At 53.6% G+C, this 12,703-nt stretch overlaps 1 protein-coding gene across 1 annotated transcript in view; it reads left to right on the top strand.

The window, feature by feature from the left end:
* Nucleotides 1–12,703, top strand: part of GRHL1 (grainyhead like transcription factor 1) — a 60,412-nt gene that overhangs the window by 39,889 nt on the left and 7,820 nt on the right. The window contains exons 9-14 of the mRNA XM_045286599.1: nucleotides 1,230–1,388; nucleotides 4,940–4,991; nucleotides 6,697–6,836; nucleotides 7,828–7,865; nucleotides 11,350–11,441; nucleotides 11,719–11,804. Coding sequence (XP_045142534.1) covers nucleotides 1,230–1,388; nucleotides 4,940–4,991; nucleotides 6,697–6,836; nucleotides 7,828–7,865; nucleotides 11,350–11,441; nucleotides 11,719–11,804 — 567 coding nt within the window. The remainder of the gene's footprint in view (nucleotides 1–1,229; nucleotides 1,389–4,939; nucleotides 4,992–6,696; nucleotides 6,837–7,827; nucleotides 7,866–11,349; nucleotides 11,442–11,718; nucleotides 11,805–12,703) is intronic.

The raw sequence follows: 12,703 nt of genomic DNA, 5'->3' as shown, positions 1-12,703 counted from the left end.
GTTTCCCGAGCACGGAGTTCTCGTTAACATTAGAAAGTTTACCACCTTAGCGTCTGTTTCGCACAGGCCAATGACATTGACTCACATGAAAGCTTCATTACACCCCCACCTTTCTTCTCATTTTTAAAAAGAAGACAAACTAAAAGGTAGAGTGGTCAATTCAGAGATGCTTGGTCAACCAGCAACAAAACTGAGACTTGGGTAGAATCTCCCAGTGATCCACCCTGGTTTTATCACTGTCCAAAGACGGATGAGACCGACTTGGAGGGGGAGGGGCAGGTGGATTGAGATTTGTAATCTTGTGGACCTGAATTATGCAGATTTCATAACTTCTACAACATTAGAACCTAGCCCACGGCTGACGACCATCACAGCAGATGACCCCCGCCCCTTCCCGAGTTTGGAGTGGACTGTGAAACCGCTGCGGAGACCGCGGGGCTGAGGGCACTCTCAGCTGACGTGGCTGATCCTCACTCAGTGTTCCCGGAGGAGAAATTAGCAGGGGCTCAGCGCTGCCGTCTCCTGCACCCCCTCTGCAGTCTGCCCTGCCTGTGATCGAAGGTCTTTTTTCTATTGTGACTGTATCCAGACGTTGTGGTGACTCTCACAGAGCCTTCTGGGCTGTCATCATTAGGGAAACCAATGTGCCACTGGCTGGGTTCAAACTGCCGGCCTCTCAGTCAGCAGGCAGGAACAACCCCCCACCCCGGGCGACCCGGGGAGGGACCTTCTGTACAACGACTAGAGCCAGGTACAAGTCAGTGACATCAACCACAGGAATCCCCGTGGTGAGCGGGTGCTGCACGTGCCCCACCGCGCCAAGCAGTAACTTGCCCTCAAAGGCTGTTTCAAAAGAGAATCTTTGTTAGCCTGTGAGAAACGGACTTGAAGCGAGAAGCTCAGTCCTACTGGGAGTATATTTGCATCCTTTCAGGGATGCCATATTTCCACCCTCTGTTTTGGTTGGCAGGAGCCCCCGTGGCTCCGGGTTGGGATGCTAACTATGAGGTCGGTGGTTGGAAACCACTACCAGCTGCTCTGCAGGTGAAGATGTGGCTGTCGACTCCTGTAGACGGTTGTCGTCTTGGAAACGCACAGGGCCAGGGCTGCCCTGTCCGCAGGGCTGCCGTGAGTCAGCGTGGGCTCTCAGGCGACAGAGAGCTGGCTGCTGGGCGCTCGGGTTGGCAGTTGGTGCCTGTTGTTGACTAGGACTTCTCATCACTTTGCAGGTGTTCATCTCCGTGAACTGCTTAAGCACAGACTTCTCTTCTCAGAAGGGCGTGAAGGGATTGCCTCTGAACATTCAAATCGATACCTACAGCTACAACAACCGGAGCAACAAGCCTGTGCACCGGGCCTACTGCCAGATCAAGGTCTTTTGTGACAAGGTAAGACAGCACGGTCGCTGAGCCTGAAGGGGTGGCAGGGACCCACCCGCTGCCTCACAGAGAGAAGAGCGGGGTCATGAGCGAGTTCAGGCTGAGCCCACCGCAAGTGTCACAGAGCGTGTTGTAAATGAGCAGAATGGCTGCCGTCACCTTGTGTCAGGTGGAGAGAGAATCTCATTTCAGCGGAGAGATGAGACGGGCTGATCAGCAGCACTGCTGTGGGTTGTGTGGGCGGGAAGGGAGCGGGTATGAGATGCATGCCCGGCTGTGCGTGCCCCTAACGTCCTGGGACTTGTCCCCAGCGGCCACTGTTGGAGCCCTCTTTGCCTGGGCCTCTCACTTCTGCCTCCTGCACACCCAGGGAGATGTGTTCTTGGCACCTGGGAAGCAGCCCTAGTTGAACGGGTAGTCCCAGTTCTGGCTGGCTGCTAACCACAAGGTTGGGAGTTCAGACCTCCTCGCCACTCCATGGGAGGAAAAGCCCTGACGATGTGTTCTCAGAGAGCTTTCTGCCCAGGAATCCCCGTTAAACTGACCTACCCAGGGTCACCCAGAGTCACTGTGACTCGGAGCCAACTCCACCACACTCAGCAACTGACAGCTAGAGAGAACGGGCCGATCGCCTCATCTGCCGTCACCCCAACTTCCTATGAGGTCCGTCGAGCGTAGCCTCTGACCGCCGTGAAGGCACTGGACACCTTCCCAGCTCAGAGCTTGCTCAGGCGCCCCCATCAGTCAGTGTTGATGCAGTCCCCACCTGGTAGCATCACCAAGCCCCTCTAGTTTCCTGTGCTGCTCGAATGCCAAGGCTTGATCAGCGCAGATCCTATCGCTGTGCAGGCAAGGAATCCAAACGGGTCTTGCTGGGCTAAAGCCCAGGGGTCAGCAGGGCCCCCTTCCCACTGGAGGCTTTAGGGGAGTGTCTGCTGCCTTGCCACTCGGGCTCCCACCACCTTCAAAACCCGCCACGGCTAGTGCCCACATGGCGCATGGCACCCGGTCCTCCGACAGGCTCCCAGTCCTCACCTCTTGTGTCCGAGTCTTTGCTTTCGGCTGCCTCATTGAAGGGGCCCCAGAATTGCACTGGAAGCCCACTCAGTGATCCGAGACCATCTCCTGGGAAAGCCACACAATTGGCAGCCTCCTCCTCCTTGCGCCTCTACCTCCCCGTGGTCACCTCACCTCCAAAATAGTCCCCTTCCAGGGATGCGGGGCGGTGAGTCCGCATTCCCACAGGCGGTGTCTGACGTGGGGAGCTCCGCCCTAGTGGGGAACAGGAGGCACTATTCCACGTCACCTTCCTCTCCCAGTCAGCAGAACACGGCAGGAAAAACTGTTGGAATGCACCCTGTGTTAGGTGGACGCATTCTGTATTTTTTTTGTTTGTTACCATAAAAAGCTAGGGAGAAGCTACTTTCATCCATTCAGGTTTTCTGGTTTTAAATGCTCATATCTGCTAGTTCTAAAAATCGTCTCTTGTCTATGTAGGAAATAATTTCCTTTGATATTCTTTTGACCCCGTCACTCGAGCATCCAAATGTCACATGGGCTTTTACATTTCAAAACACCTTTGCTGATACTGAATAGTGAACACAACAGAGGCCTGCTCTAGACCAGCCGTTCCCGGGTCCTAGCTGTGTCCAGCAGCACTCTTGTAAGGCCTTTCCGAGTCAAGGGCAGTTTGCAGTGGACACTTGGCGTGCTCTGATAGCACCTCCACTGTGAAGCAGGACCCTGTTTCATTCTTGACCCATCGGGTAAATGTCGGCTGCTACCTGCCGAGCCAGAGGCTCACACTCGGCAGCCATGCGGCAATGATGAGACTTTCCTCCATGAGGATCTACGGTCTTGGCAACTCCACAGGGGTCTCTGAGTCAGGCTCCACCCGCCCTCCCGTGCCAGCGTGGCTGGGGTCACTCTGTCCTGAATGTCATTTTCTATACAGCAGAAGGGGAGTGTGAACAAACCGTTAGAAGGAAGAAAGCAAAATAGTCATACACGGTACCAAACAACACAGCCACACGCACTGCCACGAGGCCGTTCCAGCTCCTAGTGACCCCAGAGGACCCAGTAGAACCGCCCCTGTGGGTTTCTCCGCCTGTGACTCTTGACGGGAGTAGAAAGCCTCATCTTTCGCCCACAGAGCGGCTGGTGGTTTCACACTGCTGCTCTCGGGGTTAGCAGTCCCACCAGTAACCCACTACACCAGCAGGGCCCCCATGCCCAGGACAAGCCACTGCTGTTATTATCTGACTCAGCAAACAGCATCATTCTGACTTGTCGACCTTTCTGATCTTTGTGTGCCGGCTAATCTGAGAGCCAGGCTGTGGATGGGTCAGAGGTGCCGGCTTGACTCGGCATGACCTACAGCTCCCCACGCCAGCGGGTAATGACCGCATGCACGATGCACAGGGAAGCTGATTTGCTCATCAACACACTTGGCTTCAAGGAAGATTTGTGGATTAAAAAACAAACAAACCGAAACACGGAAAAGGTTTCCACAAACAGTCCCAAGTTATTTTGTACTGTGTGCTGGTACAGAGCTTAGAAACCAGTTCCCTTGGCTGTGTGTGTGCTTCACAACTGCAGTGTGATTGCATCCTAGGAAGCAGATTCTTTTTCTTCAGCGTCCCAACCAGAGAACGTGGTTGGGACAGCCCAGGGCTCCATCTCCTGCTCACGCCGTTATTTATGACAAGTAAAGGATCAGAGGCCTCCGTGCCAGATGTATAGGCCAGTCAGTCACCGTGTTTGTTGGTTAACCACGGGCCGATAGCAGTGTCAAGTGACAAAAAACCATCACACAGAAAGAACCCTGGTTAGAAATCCGGAGTCTGCTTCCAGCGGTGGTTTGTGTAGCCCCGGCCAGTGCACACCCTGAACTCAGCCCTCATGGCCTGTGGCTTTCGTTGGAAGGCCCTGAAAATAGGCATTACTTCCGTGCCTCCTTCCTGCTGTCAGTGCACAGCCCTGAAGGTACTGGTGCCGGAGAGACCTGTTAATCTCATCCCACCTCTGCCCTCAGGGTACCTGGAGTGGCAAGTTGCTTCCGGAACTTAGAGGTGAAATGACGCACTCCTGGTTTGGAATCTCTGCCGCTCAGAAGTAAACGTCAGTAAATCCATCAAAGTAATTGTTTCATGGTGCTTATTTGCACGTTGATGACTAATAACAGACACAGAGTCACCACCCGCAGTGACCCCCATGTTGCCCATCGGAGCGTGTAGTCACACGAGGCCTTCGCTTCCTTGAACGGGACATGGGGCAGTGACTGCAGGCAGGGTGACAGACCCTCCCGCTGTAGACTGAGCATGGCCACATCCGTGAGTCTCGGGGAGTTTGCTGTCTTTGCTGAAGCAGGCAGAACTATTTCCCTGTGATTTGCTACCATTAGACACAGTTATTAGTTTATTAATTATTGGTACTAGACTTTTTAGAGGCGATGCCCCATGATGAACATCCTCCCCAGAGCGGAGAGACGGGGAGAGGGTCAGGGTCAGGGTTACAAAGGGGATCAGACCTACAGAAACCCGTCTTCTCTTGTCACCCAGGGCGCGGAGCGGAAAATCCGGGACGAGGAGCGGAAACAAAGCAAGAGAAAAGGCAAGTGTCCGCCCCCGGCTCCCAGGGGGTGCCTGTAAGTAGAGATGCCCCGCCAAGTGGCTCAGGCCTTTCCCATTCCAAACAGCGGCAAACAGGAGTGCTGAACCGTGAGCCTTTTCTTGGGGACCATGCGAAGTATGAGGGGTACCCAAAAACAACCGGAATTTTTTTCCAGAGCTATGTATTTAATTTTTTTTATTTTATAAAACAACCTTATCACCTCCAAAGGACACACAGTTACCCTTAATACATTGGTCAAATCTGTGATTCCATTCTTGGAAACATTTTTCAAACTCATCTGTTTGTATGGCTGACAGCACCTCCAACAGTTTGTTTCTTCACTTCTTCTACGTTGTCAAATTGCTGTCCTTTCATGTCCCTCTTCATTCACGGAAACAAAATGAAGTCACACAGAGGGAGGTCAGGTGAGTAAGGTGTGTGAGGCAAGAGAGGCATGCTGTTTTGTGCCCCCCCAAAACTGGTGCTTTGAGATGGCTGCGTGAGCAGGTGCATTGTCGTGGTGGCAAAACCAGTCCCCTGTCTGCCACGAATCAGACCTGTTTTGTCGCACACTCATACGCCATCTCCTCAGAACCTCTAAATAGAAAGTGACTGACTGTCTGACCTGGTGGAACGAACTCCAAATGCACTGTCCCCCTCCCATCACATCTGGTTTTGGGGGTACCCCTCATATTCTTGAGGTTTTTGTCAGGCAGAGTTCTTGGCTGTCTGTGCGAGCTCAGGTTGCAGTCCCAGTTCTGAAAAGAACACACACGTTCTACCTGATAACTAACTGCTTGTCTAGATTGAAAATAGTGATTGTCCTAGAAGAGGAAGAAGAGCTGGGAGCCCACAAGGTCTTAACCTTCTGGGTGTGTGTAGGTCTGTCACACGTACGGAATCTGGGCGGCGTTTCTTCTCACCTGACAGTTCACGAGGAAAGCGGCTTTTCTTGCTGCTTTTATAGTGTGACCGATGTTCATATTCAACCCCAAACACTGTGACTCAACTCACAGGGAAATACAGAGCAACTCTGCCCGTCGCACTGGTCTGCTCTGCGTCCTTTGAACGGGCCGTCTGGCTCAGCAGACGTTAAGGTGACACCCACTGGCATCAAAGTGCCGACGCCATTCCCATGTCACTTCAGAGAGCAGCAAGCCAACCTCATCGGCCGGACCTGAGGCCAGGCTGGAGGGAAGGTGGAGTCTAGTTTCATCAGCTAGCAGAGGGAGGCAGGCAGGCTCACTGCAGCACGCTCGCTCGGGGTGCTCTGCAGTGGCAGGGTGCGTGGCTGTTAGAATGCACGGGATTCATTAGGACAGCTGACGGAAGTGGACCCCCAGGTGGATGTTTCTACTGTTATACCTTTCAGCCTCCCAGACAAAAAGGAACTAAGGCTCGCTTCTGCGCCAGGTCTTCCGCATGTGCACGTACGGGCCTGTGTTTAAAGAGACACTTCTATGCTTTTGGTTTTGAAAAGATGCTCAGTTGATTGGGGCCTAAACACACACAGCAGGTTTCTTCACCCAAAGGGACTTTTCCCTCAGTGCAGGGACCAGGGCCCATCTCCCAGAGAGGAGTTAGTGCTGCTGGGGGAGCACGAGTACCCTCCCCGGGGGACAGGCCCGGGGTCTGCATCCAGCCTGTGCCCACAGCCTGCTGACCGATGTTCTCCCTCCCCGCCCCACCCCGGTTTCTTTTACAGTTTCTGATGTTAAGGTGCCGCTGCTGCCCACCCACAAGAGACTGGACATCACCGTGTTCAAGCCCTTCCTGGACCTGGACACCCAGCCTGTGCTCTTCATCCCCGACGTGCACTTTGCCAGCCTTCAGCGCGGCACTCACGTAAGTAAGGCGGGACTCGCCGAGAGAGGGTCTTGGGGCGTTACTCGTGGGACACAGGAGCCAATGTCAGCCAGGTTCCACCAATGGAGGGGGAGGGTAAGACCTTTGGAGCACTCGGATGGATGGCGTCATGACCTTGCCAGGCGACGTTTAAGTGTCATGGATTTGGAAATGCAGTAACAAACCTGTCTGCTAAATTCTGTTTCTTAGCTTTTCCAAAAGATTCTAGAATGGTAACATGAAAGAAGATTCTAGAATGGTAACGAAATGAGGCTTGATTCTGTGTCCGTGCGCATGTGATCTCTTTGGGAATACGGGAATTCCTTGGCAACTCAGATAGGGTTTGGGCAGGCAGGAAGAGCCAGTGGGCGAACGGGTGGGCAGCCTTCACGCAGGCTCCGTCTGAGGGCCCTGTGCCTGGTCGGTGTCAGTGACTGCCTTGCCATCCGCTCACAGTGCAGGTAGTGCTGAGTTTGAAGGGTGGCCACACCCCGCTCTGTAGCACACGCTCACTGGACACAGAAGCCTGGACAGAGTGACGGGCATGTCTCGAGGCTGAGATCAAGTACATACTATACAGATGGCATATCATGCATTTGGAAGAGAGATTTGTAAGGACCAGTGATTTTTTTCAGAGTTCTCGGGAAGCCACTGCTAGGATGTTTCTTCGGTTTCGAAGAAGCCGCTTGGGGTGAGTGGGCAGGGGTTGGCAAGTCTCTTCACAGAGGACCACACAGTAGATATTCTAGGCTTTGGGGACATGCTCGGCATTGCAGGACAGAGATAGCCACAGACAGTTGTTTGTATCTGCTCTGGCCTGTCCCTGCGTTAGAGTGGTCTGCATGCTCTGAGCAGCCTGGTTCCTGAAGAAACAAGGCTAAGAGCTCTTGTTTGGGGCAGGTCGGGTTCAGTCAGGCCTGCTTGGGGACAGTGTTTATGGTCAGAGACGTCCCAGCGTGTTTTTGAAAAGCAATGTGTTGTTTGTTCTCAGGTTCTCCCCATCGCCGCCGAAGACCTAGACGGTGAAGGGTAAGAGTGTTTCCTCTCAGTAAATGATTTTTACTCTAACGCGAGCTCAAGCTCACAGACACATTGTGAATGCGAGATAAAGAAACACTTTTCTCCTGAGTCACTTGGAACTAAGTTACTAGCTGATGGCATTCTCTTATATAATTGCCACAATCAGGCCATTATCATCCATGCACTGATACCATTTAAACCTAAGTCCCTCTCCAAGTTTTGACAGTTGTGCCTGTGATGTCTTTAGTTACAAAGAGAGAGAGAGAAATCCACTTCAGCGTGTGCCTTAGTTCACCCTCTCTTCACTCGCCTTCTCCTTCCAGCTGGAACAATCTCTAGCATCCTAACATTTGCGAAGACTGCCAACCTCTCAGGGTGGGCCTGCTGACTTCTCTTGGCTGGGTTTAGGTCATGTATGTAGGCTGGGCTGCCCTGCCCCGGGTTCCACTGGGACTCCGGGAGCCAGGTGCCTCCCACGGTTCTTACTCGGAAGTGGCTCTGTTTCCTCATGTTGTGTGTTTGTGGGGAGGTACCTCGAGACATTTTACAAACACCTCATTCCTCATCGAACTTCCAGTGCCGCTGTTGACATAGCAAGAGTCCATACTAGCCTCCGACTGACTTTAATGTTCCCCTTGGGGAGAAGGCTGCTGGCCCTGTGACATGCCCCGCTCCTTCCTGGAGCATGACTCGCTTTTGGCACAAGACACTCCTGGGTCTTGTCCTCGCCCCTCTCCAGCCGAGACCAGCCTCTGCTCCGAGGGGCCTGGTCCCTTTTGGTGGCAAGGGCCTGCTGTTCCTTGCTGCCTGGTCGCTTCTGGCTCAGCAACCTCACACGACAGAGCACACTGCCCCACAGCGTGTCGAGGGCGGTTCAGCACCGGGCGGGGTTGTCCTGCCTCTGGGCACAGGGTCGCTATGAGCTGGAAGGACAAGATGGCAGCCAGCAGCAACCATGTCCCCGGAACTGCCTGTGCCACGCCTTTCTCCTCTGCAGCCACAAGGGGGCTCGAGCCTTTGGTAGACACCGGCCACCCTCACCCTTTGTCCTCACCTCGAGAAGCTGCACACTCCCTGCCGTCAAGTCCACGCGACCCTCTGGGACAGGGTGGACCTGCTCCCGGGAGCTCCCAAGACTGCAACTCTTCACGGGAGTAGAAAGCCCCGTCTTTCTCATTCGGAGCCTCTGGTGGTTTCAAACTGCTGGCCTTGCACTTAGCCCAGCTGATCACCAGTCAAAGGTGACCGCATTCTACGCCATCCACCTCACCTCAGCTGGGCAGTGTAGCTTTAGAAGGTTTTAAGAAGGGACCTCAGATTTCATTCCTACAGCATCACTGTGGCTTCTTGTTGGTAAGATAGGTGGTCCCCAACCTGCCACAGCATTTCTGTGCCTTCCATCGGCAGTGTACATTGGACCCATCATTAAACTTTTTCCCATGATTCTTTTTATTAGCAATATATCTTTGTAAATACGACCTCTGTTATATCTTTGGGGGTTAGAAACAAAATAGCCGAGAATGGGAAGATCAGTGCGTTCTGCACTCCAACATGGCATTACTACACCTCATTCATGATAGATACCCAAAAAGTGCACCAGTGTAAGGGAGGTGCCGGCCTTGCGGATAAGAGCTGAGGACTGCACCTGGCCTCAGCTGTGTAGTAGATTACCAAGCCCAGAACTAACTAACTAACTAACTCTCTCTCTCTCTCTCTTTCTCTTTCCCTCTCTCTCCATCCTCTCCCCACCCCTTGGGTTTCCTCCCTGCCTGATCTCCATACACAATGGCCTGCCATTTCCCTCCCTATCTTCTCCAGTGGAGCCTTCGTAGAAAGAGCCCTTTGATGTCTTCTGTGGGTACTGAGAGTTAAAAATAAAACAATTTTACCACCTAACGAACTCCGCTATTAACATTAGGGGTTCCTGAGATTCTCGTCTTTGTGTGCGTGCGTGGTGTGTCTACTTCATACGTGTATGTGGGCCTTCTAGAAGTTTGTTGGCGGTGGAGTTAAGAGATGATGGATTTCCCCCGTGTGGTGCTCTGCGTGGAGACTTCCTTTCTCTGCAGTCCTGTCAGTGTCTTCTAGTAGTGTCCACAGGGTCCACAGAGGCAGTGCAGGGGCTGTGCACTTGAGCGGGCACGGGAGGCCTGGGCTTTCCTCCTCCCTCTCCTGACCTGTCCTGTTGCATGCCCTGCCCAGCTCACTTCTCCAGGCTCAGCCCTCTTTGCTTTGGGGGCTGCTGTGGTCTGGGTTCCCCTCCTGATTACACCCCATTGTCCTCCATGCCCTATTCAGGACGCTCAAAAATTCTGCTACACGCCTTCCTCAGCTCTGTGCCTGCCTTCCTCTCCCCTCCCAAGACTTGAACTTTGAGCACAGATACACCACAGATGCTCCCTGCTCTCCTGTTTCTCAAAAGGCTCACTGTACTCTGCCACCTGGGAGCCCTGGTGGTATAGTGGTTGCACACTGGGTTGCCAACCATGAGCTCGGCAGTTCAAAACCACCGGCTGCTTTGCAGGAGAAAGCTGAGGCTTTCTACTCCCACAGAGAGTTCTACTGCAGGGTCACCTCCACCCTGTCCTGCAGGGTCTCCGCTGAGGCCGCATCAACTCCATGGCTGTGGGAGCTTGAGAACCCTGCCATTTCCGTGCTTAACATCTGTAGCAACAAATCCTACACAGACTTCTATTGAACGTTGGGGTGTCAGGTGCTAAAGACGAGACTGACTGTTGTTCAGGCCCCACTCCTGCTTGTTGGAGGGCTCCTTCTGCTTCAAACCAGGCACACACTGTCTTCCCTCCTCACGTATCTTGTTGTTTTCTTGTTACCTTGCACTGGTGCGCATGACCCTGGACAGTCCTCCCTCTGGGCCTGTGACAATGAGCCCCAGACGTCCCTGCTCTCACAGCGTCCTGCCTTCCCCATTCCCACGGACACTGCCGGAGGGAGGCATGGTGCTCCCAGTGCTCCCTAACTGGTCGTTCTTGGTGCAGGCCCAGGACTGAATGCCATCCTCCCACTCTGCGAGTTAGAGCATTCTCTTCTCACAGACTTAGAAAGAGCCCCGGGACTAGGACCACAGCATCCGTCATCACTGAGCACCTACAAGCTCTCCCGGAACAAAGTCAGACGGCACTTCCTAACAGACCTTCCGGCGAGCGGCCCGGGCCTGTGTTTCCTGCTCCAAGGTTCTGCGTTAGCCGGGTGCTCTGTCCTCTGGAAAGCCCTCACAGACCCCTCCTTCTCCACAGAGTTGTCATGAAAGGAACCCCCAGCCTCGTGAAGGCATTTCCTCGGGGAGCGGGTTCTGGCAGGCAATGTGAGGTTCACTCCACAAGTAAGCCCCACATGCCGCCCATTTTTGACCGGCCAAGTCAGGAGGCTGGCCTGGACTACACATGAAATGTGGAGCTGTGAACGGCACAGCGTGTGCTGTGTCTGACACAGAAGCCAAAGTCCCTGAGCGCGAGTTCTGGGTCCGTTGCAGATCCAACATGAAAAGGGGGCCGTACGGAACAGAAGATGACTTCGCCGCTCCACCTCCTGCCAAACTGACCCGGCTAGAGGAACCAAAGAGAGGTAGGCTGCTGTGCGTTCCTTGGTGGGAGGTTGACGTTAGAAGTGGGCTTGGAACCTGCCACCAAACAAGTGGCCCCAGCCAATCGCGTCCAGTTGTGCTGCCTCGATAGGTCTGCTTCAGCTGCGACGGTCCGGGCCAAAAGGCAGATTTTGTGTGGTCCCTCATGCGTATGTCTGTGCTTCCTTTCCCCTGTAATTCCGTACTTCCCTTACCTGGATTAACTGTGCCGTGTCCCCTACCCCCTTGTCGTCCTCCCACTTTGGCCCCGGGAACCAGTGCTGCTCTACGTGCGGAAGGAGTCCGAAGAAGTCTTTGATGCCCTGATGCTCAAGACCCCGACTCTGAAAGGCTTGATGGAAGCTGTAAGTAACGCATACTCCGCCCTGGCCATGAAAAACGGAACTCCACTTAGCTGAAACTCCACCAACCACCTGTTCCCAAACTACCTGCCGTCTGAGCATGGCAGGTCCCCGCACACCCCACACCCCCTTGTCGGGGGCCCTGGTTATGAAGCTTCTGGATCTCGTGGTGGCCTGTGTGTCTGGGCAGGAGCCCAGCTGGTGGTGTAGTGGTTACACAGGTAAGCAGTTTGAAACCAGCAACTGCTTTCTGTTCCCGTAAATAGTTACTACAGTCTGGGGGGCTCACCGGACAGCTCCACCCGGTCCTGTAGGGTCGCCATGAGTTGGCGTGGACTTGCTGGCGTGAGGTTGGTGTTTTGGTGTGGATATCCCTGGTAGGAGAGACAGGGCTTTATTTTTCCAAAGAGGTGCAGTCGTGGCAACTCAACAGGGATGATTCTACCCTGTCCTAAGGGTCACCGTGAGTCAGCATGGACTCACTCAGTGGCACTGAGTTTGGGTTTTGGTTTTTTATATGCCTGGTTACGTGTTAGCTCCTAGCCACAACTCAGCACGAGCCGAAGCATCTGCTCGGGTGAAGAGTTCGGTCTCGGACACCCACAGGGACGGTTCTGCCCTGTCCTCTGCGTTCACTAGGAGCTGGAATCCGCCTGAAAGCAGTGAGTTTGGGGTTTGTTTTTTTTTAACCTTTAATTAGGGGCTCATACGACTTATCACAATCCATACATATGGCAATTGTGTAAAGCACATTTTTACATTCGTTACCCTCGTCATTCTCAAAACATTCGCTCTCCACTTAAGCCCCCGGCATCAGGTCCTCATTTCCCCCCTCCCTCCCCGCTCCCCCTTCCCTCATGAGCCCTTGATAATTTATAAATTGTTTATTTTGTCATATCCTG

This window comes from Echinops telfairi, unplaced genomic scaffold (genome assembly GCF_000313985.2).
Source record: "Echinops telfairi isolate 266 unplaced genomic scaffold, ASM31398v2 ScPeMD7_9;HRSCAF=40, whole genome shotgun sequence".
NCBI classification, from domain to species: Eukaryota; Metazoa; Chordata; class Mammalia; order Afrosoricida; family Tenrecidae; genus Echinops; species Echinops telfairi.
Note: the sequence above shows the minus strand (reverse complement) of the source record. Positions and strands in the feature narration are given on the sequence as shown.